At 38.5% G+C, this 22,443-nt stretch overlaps 1 protein-coding gene across 3 annotated transcripts in view; it reads left to right on the top strand.

Moving 5' to 3' along the window:
• Positions 1-22,443, top strand: part of ARHGAP15 (Rho GTPase activating protein 15) — a 575,155-nt gene that overhangs the window by 347,747 nt on the left and 204,965 nt on the right. For all 3 annotated transcript variants that reach the window (XM_074363591.1, XM_074363590.1, XM_074363592.1), the window contains one exon: positions 18,676-18,774. In XM_074363591.1, coding sequence (XP_074219692.1) covers positions 18,676-18,774 — 99 coding nt within the window. The remainder of the gene's footprint in view (positions 1-18,675; positions 18,775-22,443) is intronic.

Raw genomic sequence — 22,443 nt, forward strand, 5'->3', positions numbered from 1 at the left:
TTCTTCATTGTCTTCTCTCTATGGGAGGCAACAATCCTGTCATGGAGTCATTCCTGGGAGAGAAAGAGGTATTTCAAGCAACCATATTTTCCAAACACAAAATTGAGACACATGGCCTGACAATGACATAATATTTGAAGTAGGAACTGTGCTCAAAGATCCAGAACATATGGTTGAGTTTTCTTACAAAAAGCAACTATTAAGACACTGTCTAGATTCTGATTCACAAAAGGCACACTCCTCCATTTCCTTTCATTTTCATTTGAAAGTATCACCCACACATCGGAAGACTGACCAGTTTTCCCTCAGACACGTTGCTTTGCCAGTGCGAGAAGCAGCCCGTTGACTAGAAAGGTAAACGCACAGACGTCAAGGAAGCAATGCAAACCAGACTGCCAAACATGTTATGAATATATTGCTCTTCTTAAAAATGCTAGTTGGTTTTTCATACTGGAGTATTGACTAACTGTCTGTGTTTGATGTATGGTTTACCAGCCTGATGTCGACTTATGGTTAGAGCTTAACTTGTTAGTTCTGCTTTTGCAGCCAATTCAGAATAACTACAGATGCCTTGAGATATTAAAATTGACTGCTCAAATGGACTCAGTGTGGGAGTTTCATTGGTTTTAAATTGATAACAGCTGGAAGAGTGAATGATTAAAGCGTACATGGGCGTAGGACACAGCTCTTTCACAGGAACTCTTGTGAACAAACTCCCTTCGTGTGGGAATTTTTTCCTTCTTTTTATATCATAGTTGTTTCTAAGCAGTCTTGAGTTAAATTTTAAAATTGCACAGAAATGTTCAGAAGCCTACTGAGGAATTCATTCCTGAGAAACAGAGATAAATTTTGATGACGTGGGTTTCTATTCTGTAGGGAACATTTCAAGTTAAGTAGCATTCCATAAGGTGGTAACTGTACTTATTTCCTGGGCTCTGGGGTTAAGTAAGCTGTAGAGGAATCATCAACTGCCATAACAGAAGGGCCAGAGTGTTGAGTACATCTCTTTCTTCAACTCACAAAAACCGAAGCACCAAAGTGCATTATCACAGATAAGTCAAACAAAGCCTCTTCTCTGCTTTCGTATTCTCCTGGAAGCGGTTATTATTGTTTTCATTCTTTTAAAAGATGATCTGAACACTTTCTTCTCACACAGGGAAAAAAACACACACACACAAAAGAAAAATAAGAAAACTTTTCTCCCTCTCCTCAAATCAACAACACTTACATAATAAAAAAAAAAAGGTTTTATGAAAATGTATTTTTGTAATTTGATAGTAGCTTAGGGGAAAAGCCCAGTAAAGAAAAGAACACAGAGGAATTTAAAGAAGTTTATAAGAAAGAAATATCTGTTTATACATGTTTTCTTCAGCTTATATTTTCCAAGAGTTCAGTGTCTTTACTACTGAATACCATAACCTGACTCCACTCTATTTTTCATTGTCTGTAGTAGTTTACCTTTATTATTCTGTTAAAAAATATTAGAAGCACTTTATACAGCTAAATGTTAGAGAACTTCAGTCTGTAATGATAAGGTTGGGGTTTATTGAAGAAATAAAAAGCCAAATATTATGTACCCATTTCACATATACATTTTTAAAAGAAAAACTTAAACATTGACCCAGCTAGCATGTCCCAAACATGTAGCAAATATCAAGTGTTAATTGCAATTAGTAGAATAAGAAATTTAGGTATATTTGACAATAATGTTAGTGGATACTGATACATATATTCAGACATGTAAGATAATCAAAATATGAAAGGTACTATAATTTTAAAGTAAAATAAATCATATATATTTGGCCAACATTTATAAGAAAATTTGTTATATATTTATTGCTCAAATTTTACCCCAAATTATAACCTGTGTACCTAGACTAAATCCTAAAATTGCCTGCCTTGATGCCTTCCTGAGATGCATACAGCCATTGAATCATGCTTTGTGTTGCGATGGATAACTTGTGCAGATAGCCATCTAACAGGCTGTTACAAGGATCGACAACTTCGTAAGATTTAATTCCTTTCAAAATGGAAGAGCAAGGAGAGAAATTTTCATTCACTTTCATCAGTTGTTGAGCTCCAATTTTTAAATAATTTTCTTATCTACGCATATTAGACAGGAGCGAGATTTTAGAGGAGATGTAATCCAAGTTAAACACATGTGAGGGTCATTAACTTGAATATATCACTCCTAACATATCCCTTTGAACTTGGGACTCAGACTCATAGGAGAAAAAGAAATGATGGAGGCGGAAGAGGACTGGCCTCAGTTAACCTCACAATGAAGAAATCTATCATGCACTTGAGACTGGGAAATAAGAAAGCAGATGGTCTGAAAATAATATCTTGAGGACATCTTAGTATCTTGATATTCCAAATAATCTAAATTTCAGAAAAGCCATTATTCCCCCAGACTTCCTCGTCATTTACACCACCTCATACATTTTTTTCTCCCAACAGTAAAATACTGTGTTTACATTTTTTGTAACTCTACATTTCAAATGCACTGGGGCCTTGAGCATGTTACAATTTTTCCATCTTAAAAAAAGTAATTAGCATAGGAGAACATTCAATATTATGTAAAGAATTTGACAGGACCTCACTTAATGTTTTTTTAGAAACAATTAACATGTCAAAAGAGGAAGTGAGAGCCTGTTTTGGTTATAAATCTGTTTACATAATTACTGGTTGAAGAAGTCAAACATTTTAGGGAGGAAAAAAAGCAAGGTTAGGCCCTCTTTTCATCAAAAGTAGAATTCCCAAGGATGTCAGATATCTCAAATTCTCTAGCATAAGTTTTTTTCTTCATGTACACACTTGTATGCTTACGTGGAGAAAGTATTTCAAGGGTGGCTGTGCAGTGTAGGAATATAAGCATTCCAAATGCAACCATACAGTGCCACATACCAGGGCACTACAGTAGTAGATATGCCTGTCTCATGCCATAGTGTGTAGGACAGAATGGGAAGCAGAAGTCCTGGACAGGGAACTGTGGCCTCAGAAAGGACTGATGGGCAGGAGCTAGATAGTGAGGGGAAAAAAGGACCACAACCTTGGCCCAGGAGAAGAAAGAAAACAGAGAATAGATAGCACATTGGAGAAAGTTGGAGAGGTGGGGCATCATATCTGAGGAATTTTGGAGAAGGCAGTAGGTACTTTTGGGTAAAGCTGTAGTGGAAAACGCTTCCCCGTGGTAATCCAAAGCCATCTGTTTCTACGCTGAATTATTAGAGTCTGGACACCACCAAAAGCCCAGAGGATGCTCTGTCTCCCAGGTGCAGTTCTCTAAGTCAAGAGTCTGAGAAGCTGCTGTGATACATATGTTAAGCCTCAGTTTCACGTACTGAGCTGGATGGTAGACACTCAACTGATATCTGCTAGAAAGTCTGTGCTAATCCATTTGGTACGCCATTGGAGGCTGGGAGGGGTTGAGGCAGCCTCTACTGGAGAAGGTCCCACCCTGTTGCCACCATTATCACCAGTCTGGAATCTAGACTTCAAGGCTGTCTAACAAGAAATGCAGCAATGCAGTGCATTCTTGGGAAAAAAGGGATACTCGAACACAAAACTGTACCTTGTTTCATGTAATGTTTAAGTATGCAAAGAACACTTGAAATAATTAAATATATGAAAGACTGTTTTCCTCAGTGGGTCTGGGTACATGTGATATGGAGTGATAGGTGGTAGTGACAAGCTCTCCCTGTGCTATTTGGAAGACTGTATGTATTCTGTTTTACTCAGGAAAATGTCTTGCAGTCATTAAGCCATAAAGATCGCTGAATTTTGAAGTAGATTTGAAGTCTAGTCTTGGCTCTGCTACTTATTTGTTTTGTGAATTTGGGCAAGGTAATGAAATTTTCGGTCTCAACACTTTCCAGATAATACCTCTTAGGATTATTGACACTGTATAAAAAATAATTAGCATAACCGCTAATAACTGTTCATTCTTATACTCTACTCCTAATTCTGCTCTTACTATTGCATAGCATATTGTAAGTGCTCCTTCTCCTAAATACAGAGTAGGTATTCTGAAAATTGCAAAGCAGATAAAATATGGTGAGATTTTGTGACATTGCATTAATACAGCCAACATGTTGAGCATCCTACGTGCCTTGCACTGTGCTTGTAGCATTGCATGCAGCATCCAGTAACAAGGATAAAGAACTCTGCTTGCATTTCTTTATGCTTTGATGATTACTCATAATCCCTACTCATATATATTCTGCAGATCACTATGTTTTAAGTGGATACAAAGTTACATCAAGCAGAATTCCCCAAGAAATGAGTAAGGGAGGTAAATGTACAATAAATATGGCATAACATATCAAATGTCAAATGCTTCAAGGAGCATTCAGGTTACAGTTTAGGAAGATTACAAGTGGGAAAAGTGTGGGAAAGATGAGTATTTCTTTCATTCTATAGTCTTTAAACTGAGTCTTGACTTAGAGCATTTGGATATATGAAGAAATAGGTAAGACATTCAAGGTACACAATTGTAGGAAAGCATGGGGAATGATGAAATGTAGAGGATTTGATGAAAAGTTATTGTGGCAGGTGTTTTGCATAGTGCCAGGCTAAGGAGCTTGTACTTTATTTTATAAGCAAATTTATTATTCACTCCGTACCCATTATATATTTTTATTTATTTAATGAACATTTATTGAGAACCTACCATGTGGTAAGTGATGGGCTGGCTACTGGACCCAAAAAGATATGTAAGATGAAATCCCTTCCTTCAAAATTAGACACCATAACATTGCTTGGAAAGAAATGCTCTAATCAAAAAAAAAAAAAAAAATCACTTCCATACCCTGCAAACTTGACTCCATTTTAAAAGACCAATGAAAGAGGCAGAGCTGTCCCTTACCATCACACCAAAGGATTGGTCCCAGGACCCCCAGCAGATACAAAATTCAAAGATATTCAAGTCTCTTATGTAAAATGACACAGTAGTCATTCCTCTGTATTTGCCGGTTCTGTAGCCCTGCAGATATGGATGGCTGATTGTACTAGAAAACTATATTATATAATTACTGCTTTTTATCTAATTTTCCTTGATTCCTATATAACCTCAATGGGCCATGCCCCAGCAGCCTGTGAATATGAATGAAGTAACACTGACATTAAGGCACAGATATCAGAAATCATGGCTCCCACCTGTGTAATCACACCTGTATAATCATAGCAGTTCAGCCTTTGTTTCCAAAGTCTCCCTGGCTATTTCTGGGAGCGCCTGGAGCACCTGGAGTGTACTGCATATGAGGAGGACTGCTCTCCTCATGTTCTTCTCCTTTGATTCGTCTTTGATACCCATCGCCTACAAACTACCCAGGGTAGGCACCTCACTGTGGCCACACAGAGCCAGCATCTTCCGATAGATGGCCCCTTCACTGCCTAGGCACGGTCCAGGAGTTTCCAAACCCATGCAACCTTCAGGTGCCATACAGTGCTTTGATCCCTCTGGTTCCCACTGCATTTCTGGATTCATTCTGTCACCAGAAAGACTGCTTTCTCCCCGGCCACCTGCTTGTTGCACTTGATTTTTTAAGGCCTGAAGCAGCAGTGCTTAGGCTTTGAATCTCACAAAGTGAGAAAATAGCTTTTTTCCATTTGTCTTAATAACAGCAGAAGTCAGAATCTGCTCCCTGGGACTTGGCCGGGGTACATGAACCGTTTTGCCATCTCTCAGAGTTCCTACTGACCTCCACAACTCAAAATTCCTCTGAAGTCACTGTTTTCACCAACGAGTATCAACCTTTGCAGTTGGACATCTGGGTGGTGACCGTCATTCTGTCAGTTCAGTAGGCAGACCCAACTGAGGTATGTGCCATTTCACCTTGAAGTGTGCCCATCACACCACAGGTGGTCCTGTTAGCTGGAAACGTAATATAAAGAGTATGAAACACATCCAGAAAATGTACAATATGCAAAGTGCATCTCCCAGTGAGATACCTATTTTTTGTTTAATTCTGTGAGCAGCTTTGGGACAGGACAAGGTGGTTTAGAAATGTTATTGCACAGTTGTTTTCTACAGTAAGGGCTGAAAAAGAAATACACACTGTATTTGACTGGAAGCACAAAAGAGACAAAATGTTTTCAGAAATGTGTGTATCACGGCCTGCTAATTTGGGCTCATAACCTCTTCTCTCCAATTACATTCCTGGAAATGTTTTTCAATTTCTTTGCGTAAAATAATCAGCGGACTATGGGGAACAGGCAAACCTACACAGAGCTTACATCACACCTCCACGGAGCTAGCCAACACTTCCACAGAACCACACGAGTCCCCGGCTCTTAATATGGTTTATTATAAAATCCTTTACCTGCCTCAAAGCACTTGTCATCAAAGCTGCTTTTAAGCTGAAGCTGAGGACCAAAGAATGGCTTTAACAGAATTCTGAAATAGCTTTTAACCTGAGGCTGAGAAAAGAAAGTGCTTTTAACCTAAAGTGCTTTCCTCTTAGGTACTTCAGCGTGTGCCTAGCACTCAGCATTAGTGGCTGTGAGAACACCCTTAAGACCCAAATGAAAGAGACTCCATTATAGATATTCAAACCCATTATATTAATATATTACAAGTAATATTTGAAATCATTAAGCAGTTTTACTCCAGCTAAATTTGAATCTTTTCTTATTGAACTATGCATTCATGCAAATAAATTGAAGTCTTACCACCTGGGATTCTAACAAATCTATGTTGATATTAGGAAAAAATACAGTGTTCTTTCCTAGATTTTACTTAAATCCAGAGTGAGTCAAAATTTCCATGCCTTCTCCACTGTAAAAGAAACTTTCAACTTTTATCAGTCACTGAATGACTTCTCCAGCCTTAGTCCATATTTGTTTGGGCTTAAAAGGTAATATTATTACATAATTTAGAATTAATTCATTCAAGTATCTTAATACATTTTATGTATCAGCTTTTCTCCTAGCCTGGTCACTCAGAAATAAAATAAAAATACTGATTTAACAGGAATAAAAATACTGATTTCAAAGTAGTTATAACCCCAGTGAAGTTCCTACTAAGTAAAGTAGGTAGACAACTTAATCTATAAAAGTTTTAACTTCAGAGTTATTACACTAATTGAGAATTTGAGAATTTGAGAATTCTGAGCAATTGAATTCCATGGACAGTTTTCTAATTTGAAAACATGGAGTGTATACAAGTAGGGATAAGGTAGCAAAGTTTGACATCTTTGAATTTTATCCCCCCTTCCTTTGCTAGACCCCTCTGTAATTCTAAAAAAATGAAGGCAGGCAAAGGAAAAGCAGGAAAATATTGTCAACCCAAAATGTAAATAGTCAGTCTTTGCTAAGCAAAATGTGGCCATGTTAAATCATCCAAGATGCACTAATGCAAACTAAACTGAAATATATTTCTCTCATGCTCGAGTGATCGTGGCACAATCTTTAGATAAAAGTCGCTTTATTTTATACATTGTGTTCTCTTATTTATTCATTCATTCATTCATTCATTCACTCATTCATACATGTTTTCATTTGGCATCCAGAAAGAAATGTAATAAGATGCGATAGAAATACAAATGGAAGGAATTACATTTATCTTGTTCTACTGTGAACATTCTTCTCCAGATTCCTCTACCTAGTACACGTCTATTGATGTTTAATCTTCCTGAACTATCTCTGGTAGATTGGGACCACCTACTTCACTCTGCTTTCAGTTGTTGCCTAAAAGTGGGTAGGAAAGAAAGGAAACGGGACATGAAATCTTCCAGTGGTTTCAGAATTGCTATTTATTTACAATTTCTCATTCCTTCTTGTGGAAACTCTTATGCCGGTGGGTGTTCCTTTGGTAGATCCTGCTCTTCTCGCCAGCCTCACTGTGTTGGGCTACTCCTATATTAGGTCCTTGGATTTCTCTTCTCTTTTCTTCTCCTTCTCAGACTACTGAGTGCTCGTCAAATATTCCGGGGCTGAAATATTCCAGCCCTGTGGTTTCAGATTCCATCTGTAGACTTTCCAAACTTAGTCCTTCAGCTTCAAACTCCAGACTCTCAAAACTCCAGACTTGCATATTCAGCCGTCTACTGACATCTTCTCAGATGTTTGGTAGACACCTCATACTTATCTACAGCAACCCTTTGCTCCCCAGCTCCCCCATGTTCCCAACCCCAGGAAATAACACTGCTGTTCACCCTCCATGTTAATCTGTCTCTTCTACCTTCATCAGCAAATCCTACCTTAAAAATGCATTCTAAATTCAACGATTTTTAGTTTTTTCCATCATTACCACCCTATCTCAGCACCATTATCTTTCCCTGGCCTGTCTTACCAGCCCCCTGACTGGCCTCTGCTGCTTTTCTTGACGCTCTTAAAATAGCCTCCAAATGGCAACTAGAAAGATCATTTAAAAACCTAAATCACTCTAAGTCACTTCTCTGCTCAATGATTTCCAGTTATTTGGAATAAAATCATACTTAAAATAATACCTATTGTCCTTCCTATAACCCATAGGGTCCTATCTGCTTTGACCCCCAGGCTACCTTTTCAATTTCTTCCACAACCATACTTCCCGTTTGGCACTTCACTCCAGCCACGCTGGCCATCTTGCTGCTCCTCCAGGTTACTCCACTTACTCCCGCTTGCTACTCCTCTGATTAAATGTTCTGCCTATGCATTGGTATGGCTCATGCCTTCGCTTCTTTGGGTCTTTGCTCAGTGCCATTGCCTCGCAAACATCTTCCCCGACAACACCTCTCTCTTGCTCTCCATCTCCCTGGCTTACTTTATTTTCACATAGCACCTATCACCATCTGACACTATATTTTATATTAATGCTTTTATGTGTTTGTTTCCCCCACTGTTTCCACATACAGGCTATGTGAAGACAGAGAGTGTTTCATTAATTATTCCATCCCCAGCAGTCACTGAAAAATACTCAGGGGTGGATAGATTGAATGGAAGAATACAAAAATGCAGTAATATTCACTTGATCAAACCCATTCTCTATACTGTTGTGATTCTGTGTATGCGTGCGTGTGTGTGTATTTATGTATTGCGCTGCTTTGGAAAAGCAGAGGGAGGGAGAAGTATAGGACAAAGTGTTTCCTAAGGTAGACAATGTAGAAAAATGTTATCCTCATTGTTACATTGGGGTTAATAAACTCTTCATTTAAGATATAAATTTCTTCCTGGCTGATCCACCAAAATGTCCATTGCATTCATTGGACCAAAATTGATGTGAGAGCTATTTTAATGAGAGTTTAGGAGCTTAAAGTGAAAGACCAAAGGGAACTTTAGAAGTATTGCTTGGGATTTAGAGAGAAATTGTGGAAGGTGGAAACTGCCGGAATCCTGAAAAGGGAAGAAAGAGAAACAATGGAAAGGACTGGAGAAGTCGTCATTCTGTCTGGGTGGCAGCTAGCCTGTCTCTGAAACCCAAGGACTTTGAGCTGTCCTTGTCAAATGATGCTACCCTTGCAGCCAACTGTCCAACTTGGAAGCTGCAGACCACAGCCTGCCCTGGTCTGGGGGGCTTTTCTTCCTAGAGTCTAGGCCGGTCCCTTCCAGGCCAGTCTTTCCAGAGTAGACAGTATCATTTTCCACCAGAGACTTTAAAATCTGTTAGGTTAGATGAGCTCCAAAAATACGAATAAACGTGTGAGGGGTAACTATACACAGAAGTGAATTTGTTTAAAATTACTATCTATTTAGATTCCAAACTGCTTAGAATAATTCAGCTTTTTCCTGAACTTGCCTCTTACATTTGTAATAAAAACCTTGAGGCATCATAAGATAATGCAGTACCGTTTGAAGCACTTAATATTGATTAAATTCAGTACCAGTGTTTTAGCGTTAAGCATATTTTTCTGTCTCTTAATTCAAAGACATAAGATACCAGTAAACTATCATACTTAACATAAATCACCTACTTCTCCAAAAGTTCTTAGTAAAGTTGTGGGAGAATTATCATACGATGAGTATTTTAAAGGTGAAGAAAAGAAGAATGTGAAGGATAGAAGTGGAGAAAATATAAGAGTAGAAATAGGATTCCCTGATAAGCAATCTGAAAGTTTGGGTTTGGAAACCTGCTCTCAAAAGGAAAACCAAATGCCACTTATGGTTTAAAATCAAAAGATGAATTCAGTTAAATTCCTGAAATCTCCCATGTTGAGAATATTAATTTTGCTTCCAGTGTCCACTGCCTGGCTCTTATAGCAACCTGTTGGCAGACAACCTACTCGTGTATGGCATTCTGAAGGAAGAAAATTTACAAGTGAATGCTACCTACTATGGAAGCTACAAAGGCTATTATTTTTTTCTCATCCCAACCCATGTTTTAAACAAAACCTTAGCCAACTGGACATTCTCTTATTGGAACTTCAAATCTTGAGCAGTTGATGAAGAGAAGACAGTACTGGTGGTGAGGGTGACAGTGAAAACAGCATTCTGGCCCAGCTCTCAGAGTTGCAACACACTTGCTCTATTTCTTCTCTCTTATTTCACGGATCTCCTGAGAACCTTAGATGAAACATCTCCTAGACTGGCCCCTCAGCCCCAGTAATTTCTTTGAGGAATTTATAAATTACTTTTAGTTCCTAGTAAATTCTGTGAGTTTTCTTCTACCCCGATTTTCAATATCATTTGCATAATTTTTTCTTTGCTTAAGATAGCCACGGTGTATTTTTTTTCCTATTACAGCCCAAAACCTTAATGAATGTGCCTCATTTCCAAAGTGACTGACTGATATGTGTGTGTGTGTGTGTGTGTGTGAGAGAGAGAGACTGGACAGTTCAGTTTGTTGTCGTTGTTTTCTCTTCTTCTCTCTTTATTCTTCATGTATGTGCAGTTTTAGGTGCTTTGTTTTTCTTCTTTAAAATGTACTGGAGTAGCTGCGGTGGCCCTCTCTCCTGAAAGCAGAATAACATCATTTTGAAAAGCACATGGAGACTGTCTCCCTGCGTAAATGATGATAATGCCGTCACATTATTTGAACATTTAACTGCCTCTATTGAGTAGTTTTACTCGTAGTTTTGATTCATTTGGAATCTAACTGACAAAGATCCCATTACTGGGTGTTCTTACCATAATTTGTCAAAAAATATATAGCAGAGATGAGGGAGAATGAAGCTAATTTGTAATCCGGGGGACTTAACCTGGTTATGCTGATGAACTAACTAAATCGGTCAAAAGTTTGAGAGCCTAAAGATTAAAAACCACCATTCCCTGGTTAAACTCCAATTCATTATGTAAACAACATGATTTGTAAGTGCAGTCATGTGGAAGGTCTATTTGTTTTTCTCACCAAAAGATGCTTTCAAAGAAAAATTACAGAAAATGGATTTTCTCCAACCAATGTGTTGCCTGCCACCCCTGGTACAAGTGCTGAAGCAGGAGAACAAAGATGTAATGATCACACCAGCCAAGGCCATAGGCATGTGCAGAGCATTCTGAAAATATTGGCACCCCTAGCAAGAGGTGTTTTCTAAATACAAAAAGTTGTTAAGAGAGGAAGAAAGGATTACCAGTGAGCCCACAGATGGGACTATAGGTGGGGAGTCGGAAGCTCAGGGTTCTGGGACTGCTCCCTTTTGGGGAATACCATAAGGAGGGGAAAAGCAGAAATCATCCTTAATGTTGTGCCAGGATACCAGGCATGGAAGTTTAGGGGGCAAAAGCTATATCATCGGTACTTGCCAAGTAAACAAAATACCTTATCTCTCACTCCCCCTTTCCCTATGTGGTAGAAGGTTTTAAGGTAGAAGGTTCTGTGGTTCAAACACGTTCCTAAAATCTAATGGTCTTCCTTGGCGTATCAAAATATGGACTGTATCATATTTACAGGTGGGTGGCAATCCTACAAGAGCCCCTAAATTGGTAATGCTGTTTTAGCTAAATCTCTATGATTTACTGCCTTTTGATAGCATGTTCTACTTTGCAAAGGCATTTCATGTGTATTATCATCTCCCCCACGTCATGAAATTCATCATATAATGTTGAAAGCTAGTGTCGTAGTCAAGTTTCTCTTAGTTGTAATGGGAAGAAACTTGTCTAAACTGCAAACGTAGGAGTGGAATTTATTGGACTACTTAACGGAAAAGTCCAAGGAACAAGGATAGTTTCAGGAGTGACTGGATCTGTGGGCACAGAATGCTATCAAATCTTTATCTCCTCCATCCCTCAGCTCTGTCTTCCACTCTGTTGGCTTAATTCTCCAGCATGTTTTCCCAGAGGGTGGCACCATAACTTCTGGAAGCTCAGACTCGTATCCTCATAGTTTCCCAACTCACATCTGAACCAATCACTGTGGCCAGAAGGAGGAAATGCATGCGCCTCCCTGGAGCTGGAGCTGGAGCTGATGGAGTCAAATGGCAGCAAAATGAGAAAGTGTCATCCCCAAGGAAAACCAAAGTGTTCTTACCAGAGGGTAGAAGAATAGTTCCAGGGCCAGCAACACCAACAGACAACCAACGTACTCTTCCTAACCAGTGTCATCTGTAACAGGCGACCTCACTGAGTTATCTTCCAAAGTCTGGCCCTTTCTATTGTGATTGTGAGCCTTCTTTTGAAACCTTCTGGACAATGCTATGTCCATGTTCTAGTCAAATTTATTTGGTAGCACTGAACTGAAATTCTCTCTAATTTCTAATGCACCCCATGGCAACCATGTATGGTGCCTAAGCTTCAGGAAGTAAGGAGTTGAGGTGTATCTGTTTCATTCACCTCTCTATGCAAATTAGTTTCTGTACCCACTCACTCGTTGCACATGGCTATCCCCCCAAATGGCTGCCCTTGGGCCCCATTGTCTAATTCTAGAAAGCCTGACAATTCAAATTCCTGAAGCAGATAGTTTCTCTGATACAACCTCAGCTGTAGTGTCCCAGTTCTAAAACTTTTGGAGAGAAAGTTGCACTGACCCAGCTTGGGCCACATGACTGCCTTTGATTTAATCAGGCTCACCTGGAGGGCTAGCTCCTTATGCTCCAGAGCCATACCTTATTGGGTGACTATATCCCCTTTAAAGACAGGATAGAAGTAAGATGAAATTTTTTTGGCTTTTCTGGTAACTAATCTCTGTCTTCCAGCAGTGGAAGTTCAGTATATCCAGGCTCTTTTTTCACCAGGGCGACAGTGGCAATCAGGGAGGGACTGTTTCCTTTCCCAGTGAGGGATTGCCTGCACTTGCCTGGACCACCCAGTAAGTGGCAGTAATGCACCTCCCCCACTTCTGGCATTATAACAACGGAAAATAGCCACCTCACCCCCTCAAGAGCATTCTGGCCATCAGAAATACCCTGCAATTAAAAGCCTCTCCTATCCACCCCAGCTCGGAATCTTTCTCCAAGTCCCATCATTCTTTATAATTAATGAATTTCCACCACTAAACTTCGTTAAAACGGAGTCTATTTGCTGTCTCTACTTCCTCACCTTCTCTTCAAATCTTGACCAAAATATCTGCTTCTTAGTTTTATTTTACTAAAGCCATTTTTCTTATGATCACCAATAGCCTCTGAATTGACAAAATCGCATGAGAACTTTTCACCTTGAAATCCCATCACCGTTCTACTGTTGCTGAAATGCTTATCCTAACTTCTAAATATCAGTCTCTCTACTCTTCTCCAAACCCTCAGGTTTCTTCGTCTTAGTCTCCTTCACCCAAGCAAGAAACTTGAACGTCCTCTTTGCCTAGTGGGTTAGCTCACCTCCTGCACCCAGTTTACAGATCCCACTGAATCGCCCCATCTCTCATCTCTCCATTGTCTTAGTTCAGGTCCTTATCTTTCTTTCTTTCTTTCTTTCTTTTTTAAGAGCCTTATGTTTTGTAAGTAGGGACAAATGACTCAAAAACCTTATGCCTCAGTTTCCTTTCCTGTAAAATCAAGATGATAATAGTGTCTACCACCAAAGGGTTAAGGATTGCTATAAAGATTAAATAAGAATATATAAGGTACTTCGAACCTTGCCTGACTTAATGTAATAAATCTTCAATGTTATTATTAAGCACCTTTGCAGCAGCACTAATCACATCATATTATAACTTTGTGAGAGATGTTCTCCCCCCCTAGACTATAGGGGATCGTGCTTCATGCATCATTGCATTTTTGGGCTGAAGCACAGTGTCTGGCTTATAGTGGGCATGTAATAGTTACAAATGAGTGAATCAATCTTCACCTTCTTTACAATGTCCAGCATATGGTAGGTGCTCATGAAATATTCACTGAATTGAATTAGATAGAATTGAATTGATCTGGAGAGAATACAGATTAAGAAGTGCCATAATACAACGTAAAACATAATGAGTTTAAATTTTAAGGTGAGAGAAATTTCCTTTGAGATTCCTCCTTAGGGTTGACTCTAAATGGATGCATAATTCCACATTCTTGGCAAATTTAGAAATGTTTTCTCTATTTGCTCCCACATTTTGGTTTTCATGTCCTGTCAACTCTCTTTATTTCCATTCTCATAGCATAACTTAGATCACCAAATACCCATACTCCTATAGTCCTCTTTTATCAGCAAGCTATTGCTGCCTAACAAACAGACACAGGATCTCAGTGGCAAACAGCAAAAAGCATTCATGTTTCATGTGTCTGTGGGTCAGGTAATCTAGGACAGGCTTGAATGGGCAGCTCTGCTTTAAGCTGACAGGACTTGTATCCATGGCAAGTCATATAGCCAAACCTAATAGCAGCAAAATGAGGGAAATAAGTGTTGCCCACTCTAGTGAGTTTTACCACAAAGTCACATCGCAAAGGTGGTGAATGTATGAATCTAATTCAGAGATGAGAAGAATTCTCAACAAAGATTAAATTTACCATAAGCCTATCTTGATTTTGGTCTTCATAACACCTTCCTGGGCAATCACATTAGCTTCTTGACAAGTCTCCTTGTGTCCAGTCTTCTTCACAATCTGTGCCCCTTATCTGGTTATGAGCCATTTGGTTACAGGTGATAGAATACCCGCTTAAAAATTATTTGTATTATCTCGTATAGTAAGAATCTAGAGAATGTATTTTAGGATTGGTTTAGAAGTTCAACAATACCTTTGAGATCTCGGGGCTTTTGTAGCTTCTCTTTTATCATGTTTAGCTTTTGTTTGCATGCTTCTCGCCTCATGGTGACAAGATTGCAGCGGTAGCTCCAGGTATCACATGATTGCACAGTGATGTTCAAAGCAGGAAGGAAAAAAGATTGAATGTCTTCATACACCCCTCTACTTTTATTAGAGAAAAAAGTTTTCTCTCATAGCTTCCAAAGTCACTTCCCATTACACTTTCCCAACCAGAACTATCTATTCTAAACTGTCTATCTAAAGCTGCAAGGGAGGCAGAAATCAATGGAGAACATTTTCAGGTTCTGTCTTATGAGTGGACTCTAAAAACAAGAAAGAAGTTGGGAGGGGAATAGCGTTTGTTTAAGAAATCAATGTAATTTGCATGCTCTCAAATAATTTAATCTACTTCACTTAATGTTTAAGACCTTTCATAACACAGTCTTTATCTCCTTTTAAAGCTTAATAAATCAAGATTTCTCTAAATAAGAAAGAATGAGTGTTTCCCTCAGCACACCACATTCTTCTTACCATTCTTCTAATCACTGATGTGTTTGTCTGCCTCTCCTTCATCTTCCCCAGATTCCCTTTTGTCCCCTCTCTGACCACTCCAGTTTGTCTTACTTATCCTTGAAGATTCAGTTCTTCTCTGGGGAGTCTTCCATGGGCACCCACAGCTGTTCAGATCCCCCATCACATGCTCCCAGTGCATCACTTCTTCCCCAGGAATGGTAATTTTCATGATGACATGTTCTTATCTGTTTACTTATATGATGCTCCACTAGACAAGAAACTTTGAGTCTTGGTTATTGTGTTACTAGTGACTTTCCTAGCTCCTGACAAAGAGCATGTACTTAGGATTTTTTTTTTTTTTTGAAAATAACACAATGATTAAAAGAGTAAATACCCTAGAATGCCTTCATCTCCATAATCTTCTGGTATCTACCTATCAAGAGAAAAAAAAAAAAAAAAAGAAATCTCTCTCCAGATAGGAATCTATTTTTCTTGAATGATCTCCATCTCATAAACTTCCCCTGACCCTACCCGCCCAACATGTCATTCCCACTAAATGACACAAAAATACCTATAGTATAGAACATCTTTCTTAGCATTGAGTACCTTTTATGATACTTGTTATATTCTATTTTTTGTTTGTTTGAATATTTCTGTTAGCCCTACAGTATTATAAACTTCTTGGTATCTCTTTCACAAACTAATATGCCTACCTCATTGCTATAAGTATAGAAGATACTCAATGAATGTTTGTAAAATTTAAATTATGATTTCTTTTAAAGGATTTTATACTTTGTAACCTTTCTTCCTGCCTATAATCTCTAGCCAATTTAAAGTATCCAATCTGAAGTTCTGGATTATTTTCCTTAAATAATATTTTATGTCATTCTTTCTTACAGTGATGATTCACTGTTTTTAAACAAATCTTTGTTACTTGACCAAGTATTCAAAGCAAATATCCGTAACTATTTCCCACTTCTCTACACAATGTTAATGGGTTTTGAGCTTATCTTCTTTCTGTCTCTTGGATGAAAATGCATGTTTCCATATTGAAGGACATTATTATTAGTGCTTTGCCTTAATTGCTTCCTTCCCTGCTGAGTTGTACTCAATTCAAGCCATCACCTTTTCTAAGAAATAGATGAAAACCATGAGTTTGTTGAAGCCTCACTACAGTCCATGTTGACTACCCCTTTGTGGTAACGTATCATTTAGCAATCTGTTATGCTATTTTTCTTTCCATTTCTGCTACAAATATATTTTAAACTTATTTAAGACCTCTACTAATGATATCTTGCAGTCAATAATTTAATAAATATTTATTGAACTTCTCATATATGCTAACATTGTTGAGTTACTGTGGATCCAGTAATAAAGGAAATAGGAATAATCTTTACTCTCCCAGGTTTTGCATTCTATGCAAGGGAAGCAACTAACTTGTAAACATATCAATTTAATATGTTGAGTGGAGAAAAGTGCTCACAGAAAAGTAAGGCAGAGGCAGTATGGAGAGTTCCTATTGGCAGTGCTTGGCAGTTTTGTTTTTTTTTTAAAAGTGAGTGGGAAAGGCTGCAATAAGGAGACATTTGATCAGAGAGCTAGGGCAATAGCGTTCCATGAAGAGGAAATAACAAGTGCAAAGTCCCTGAGGCAGAAGTGTGCTTGGGCTGGACAAAAATCAGCAATGTCTACAGAGTAGCGGCAGGCAAGTGATGAGCTTGTCTCAGAGAGGGCAGAGAGAGCAGAGAGAAAGCAAATGAAATCAGGAAATCAGGAAGGTCAGGTCATACTGCCTTGGAAATAGTGATAGGGAATTGGAGTTCATTCTTTGCAAGATGGGAAGCCCTTGAATCTTCGAAATATTTGTTTCATTATCACTAATCAACATCTCGGCTGTTTTTTTTTTCCTCATATATATTTTTATTGAAATATAGTCAGTTTACAAAGTTGTGTAAAAAGGTTCTGGAAATGGGTGCTGGTGATGTTTACACAATAATGCACATGTACTTAATGCCACTGAACTGTACACATAAAAGTGGTTTAAATGGTAAACGTTTATGTTGTATATATTTTACCACAAGTTAAAAAAATATTTGCATGAATCTCATGGGCCCAAATCTGTTCTGGGCACTGGTGACCATCACATGTAGACAATGCAGCGCTCAGAAACTGCTTTGAGAAAGTACGTTCCATATATCATAAATGTAAATACATGAAGCCCAGTAACATAAATCATGCTCCAAATGAGAGGGCTAGGCTAGAATTTCACAGAGTGTGTTCTCAGCAGCATTAGTCTGGAGATACGCCCTTTGAAATAAAAAGATCTTGCTCAAGTAAGTTTGGGATGTAGTGCATCCTCCAGTCCCGCCTGGAGATCGCTAGTGCCCGTCGGCATGATGCAGGCTCTGAAAAGAAATACACGTGAGAGAAATCTGTTTAACTTTTTTAATCCAATGTTGCTAAATCATTTTGATCACAGGCTCTTTCCCCCAAATTGCCCATTAACATCCCGAGGAACCGGTATTCCAAAGAACCTAGGTTATAAGAGACAGAAAGCTGAGCTAGGAAGGATAGAGTTGGTGGAGGAGGTGCCATCTGAGCTGAGCCCTAAAGGAAAGAGGATACTTAGAGGAGAGATGAGGAAGGGCATTCACGGCAGGACAAATGGGAAGAAATTCACTTCAGAGCAAGCCTCCTGGAAGTTGGTCCTTCAGGGGTCATTGAGCCACGGAACGAATCTTCTAAACATACTAACAACTTCATAATTTTGATGACCATTGATAAATTTCTTCTCAAACACTCAAGACACGAATTCACTAAGATTAATTATTTTGTAGAAGTTTCCTCAATTCCCTGTCATTACTTTATAGACAACAAAGTTAAGCCCAGAGAGACTACAACTTTACTTTGTCATCCCTGCCTAATCAATGGCAGGGGGTTCGTTTTCCTTCTCTGGGCCTGGAGTCCTGTTCCCTAAAAGAGGGAGTTATGGTCTTGTATGTCTGCGGTAGACACTTTGGAATTAAAGCAAAAAATCGATTCCTATGCAAGATGCAAATTTCATCATGCAGTGGATATGGAAACAGAATCAAATTAAAGAACAACGCAAGCTTGGATTTTAATGAAGCTCATCTTTGTTTCTTTTGCAGATCAAATTTTTGGCTCTCATCTGCACACAGTGTGTGAACGTGAAAATTCCACAGTTCCACGGTTTGTAAAGCAATGCATTGAAGCTGTCGAAAAAAGAGGTGGGTAACTGAATATGCAGTCATTTCCCCCAATACTGCACCCTCCACACAACCAGTTCTCAGGTTAACAGCACCACTTGATTTGTCTGGGAAGCCATGCAATTAAAACTTGACTTTCGTTAATCGGTTAAGAGGATCAAATTTCTTATTAACTTCAGTTTGTTTTCACAGTAGGGACATCAATAATTCCCACTAATGTTCTTTTTTTTAATATTTTTTTCTGTCTGACATGTTGTTGATTCAATTGCAAACTTCTTGTGTTCTCGCCAGTGATAAAACATTCATAAAATATCAGCTCTCACAGTGTTAGAACCCTCCTAACATTCATGCTGGGAGACGTTGTGCCAGAACAAATTTTGGTAAGCCCCCAACATTACCCAAGTGAAGCAAATAGCATTGCTACTTGCAAACAGTGATATTCCATCTTCCACGTGTATCTGTTCAGTACAGAATACGACTAACTGGTTTTCCTGGAACAATAAACAGACACACCTCCAGTGTCAAGATGAACTCTGATTCCTATGTTTCATTTTGTTTTCCATCTGAAATTATTTCATCTTGCTGAGGGAACAAAACAAAACCCAACTGACTCATGATTTCTATGCTGGTCTATCTGTGGGGTGTTTTTACTTCAGATGATGACTTCATTCATTCAAGGTCATTTTCCCTGGAAGATACATACGGTAGATGCAGAATCTCAAAAAATGTATTGTGTAAAAATGTGAAGCTTCATCACCATCTGTTACAAGTTTACAGCATATTCCCAGGATCTAGGGGGATATATATCATGTGAAAGATAGAGGTGTTTTCAGACAGAGAATTGGTGAATCTATTCCCATTTTCAGCTCCCAGTCTCTTAAAACAATAGAATCAAGGGAAAAAATCTTTACCAAGTTATCTGCTAGGGAAAAGCCATTTTAATTCTCTCAGTGTTACCTGGATTTATTATAGAAACATAATAAAAATGGTCTGCAATTTCCAACTCCTGGAAATTCATACTTTAATTATACTGTAAGGACAGCCTTGGGATCCCATTATTCCCATATCAGTAGGGAGTGAGAGAATAACAAAAAGGGGACGAGTGGGTAGGGAAAGGAGATAAAGTGAGCAGCTTTGGGGAAAAGCATATCAACACACCGGAAAGAAGGGCTGAGAGCTCGGAGAGTAGAAAACAGTAAAAACAGAATGAACACAAGGAGAGTTATCTGTGAGGAACGGAGTCAACTGGAATTTAGAGGGAAATGTATTTTTATTGCATGTTGCAATCTCATTTAATTTGTAAGTACACATTTTAGGAATAAATATTATTTAATAAGTACTTAAAGCCAAACGGATCACTGAAAGTGTTATAATGTTATTATTTCCAATAGCTACATTATCATCATTTTCAGGAAATCTTCATTCACTTGTAAATACTCAGTACTGATGGTGTGAGCACTGTCATATTAGAACAAAAATCCAAATAGGACTTTGGGGGAAGCTGTACCTAATAAGATGTGTGCACATAAAAACCAGGGTTCTATATGTCTCTATTTACCTACATACCCCAATGAAAACTCTTCTAGATACAGCTTTGTGGCATGCTGATACCATAATATTGCAGAGCAGGACGTGCCCATAAATAGAAACTGTATGTTTGGATCATGGTATTTTGTTGGTGACTTTTAATAAAATAAGACGATGTTTTTGCTGACAGGAGCCTTCATATTTGGCATTATATTTCATTGTCCCAATGTTTGCTCTTAAAATGAATTTGTAGATTCAGCTAAACAAGTACTAATCACACAAATGATTATTAAAATAATTCCTAAGTGTTTTAATGAAACACAAAGACTACAGTTCCATAAAGCAACAGATAACTCGGAGCACTCTGGCAGTGTCAGCTTAAAGGAACTCTATGGAAACGTTCAATAAAAACTCAGAGGCACAAGATAAACCTCTCACATCACTGCAAGATTTACAAGTGTGTACTTTTGATTATATTTTTCTATGATCATTTTGTTGGATTAATATTCTTACATTTATAGGCCAACTCTATTTACTCAAAGTGTTGTTTTTACTAAATTCTGGCATAAAGCACCTCAGGACAGAAATAATTTATGTGAATCTAAGTCCAATATTTATGCAGGCTTCTGATGACATTTTATGCTGGGGTTGGTATTAAGAAGCAGCGTATAAAGGTGCCAAGTCTCCCAGCACGTCTGGACTCAGCATATCTAGGGCCCTCCCTCTAATGGCCAGACCCTCTTCCAGGCAAGGTATTCAACTGCAGAGTCATGTGAAATGCTTATGGACCAGTTACGAGAAAGGCACATTTAATAAAAACTGTGTGTTTACTCTCACAGTCTTAGGGAAATGGCCTCAGTACTCACTATAGCAGCACATCAGCTGCTATAAAAACAAACAAAAAGAGAAACAAACAACAACAAGAAAAAAGATTTGTTTCCTTTCTCTCTTTTTTCTTGAGATTATTTCTCCCATCTTAAAAAAATCATTTACAAACTGTAGCTGTATTTTTCAAATGCGTCTTACATGCTTGATTTCAAGTAAACAACATCAGGAGGGCAGATCTCACCCTTTATTCTTTCGGTCCTCCCTCCATGCCTCCATTCCTCCATTCATTCATTCATTCATTCAGTTACTTCCTTGCATTTGGCAGAACCAATTTGCTCATCATGCTCCTCTAGTCCTCCCAGGGAAATTCTACCCAGTGGTTGACACCAGATACACTCTTTATTCATCCCTGGTAAAGCAGTATTAGTTTTATTTCAAATTTTGTATCTCTTGGATATGCCTAGGAGAAAATCTCTTAGTGAGCCGAATGTAAACCAATTTAGCGAATGACTTGTTTAGTACGTTTCTTTATCTTGATTTGGATTTCCTTTATTCCTCTAAACCACCAGAGCATTCTCCTCCTTACAACGATTATAACTAGATCAGAGTTATTTCTGTGGTTTCTGATATTGTCTGCTCAGCCTAGAAAATACACACAAAACTTGGAGGGCAAACTGTAAAGGCATGTGTTAGGCTTTAAAACTCTCTCAAGTGGTTCACTTTCCCTTGTCTTGCCTTTTCAGTTTTAGACTGAAATCATAAGTAGCCAATGAAAAAAATTTATGTTTCTTCTTCCAGAGCAATTTCTGCAAAAATACGGAATTATTGTTCAACTAATGCTCAGTATGTATGGTAAACCAATCAAAAGCAGGAGACCATCGGGCACTTTTTTTGAGGTCTTAGGGGAAGAGCATGTAGAGGGAGACACTGTGACACACTGGTGGTATGTAGACCTAGCCAGGGAGAAGTCCAGTGTTCAGTGCTTTATAAAAGACTTTTTGTAGTTGTTGATGGCCTCAAAAGTATATAGAAATTGCTTACTTAAAAATAGGGTCACCTGTATCATTTAGAGACAAGGACCTAGGAGACATGAACTAAACAAAGTACTCAGTCCAGACTGGTATAATTAGCACTAAGACCTTACTCCATAGTTACCTTTATGAAAAGTATGTAACTGACTGACTACTCTTTGTGAAGGGCAGTTATTTGGAGAGAGCACTCGATATGTGACAATTGTAAGCATACAATAAATATTGATTGAATGAAGTAACAGACACTATTTTTTATTGCATTTCAGCAACAAGTAGCTATTCAGGACCTACTCTGCGTCATTCT

The sequence above is a fragment of the Camelus bactrianus genome, chromosome 5 (assembly GCF_048773025.1).
Source record: "Camelus bactrianus isolate YW-2024 breed Bactrian camel chromosome 5, ASM4877302v1, whole genome shotgun sequence".
NCBI classification, from domain to species: domain Eukaryota; kingdom Metazoa; phylum Chordata; class Mammalia; order Artiodactyla; family Camelidae; genus Camelus; species Camelus bactrianus.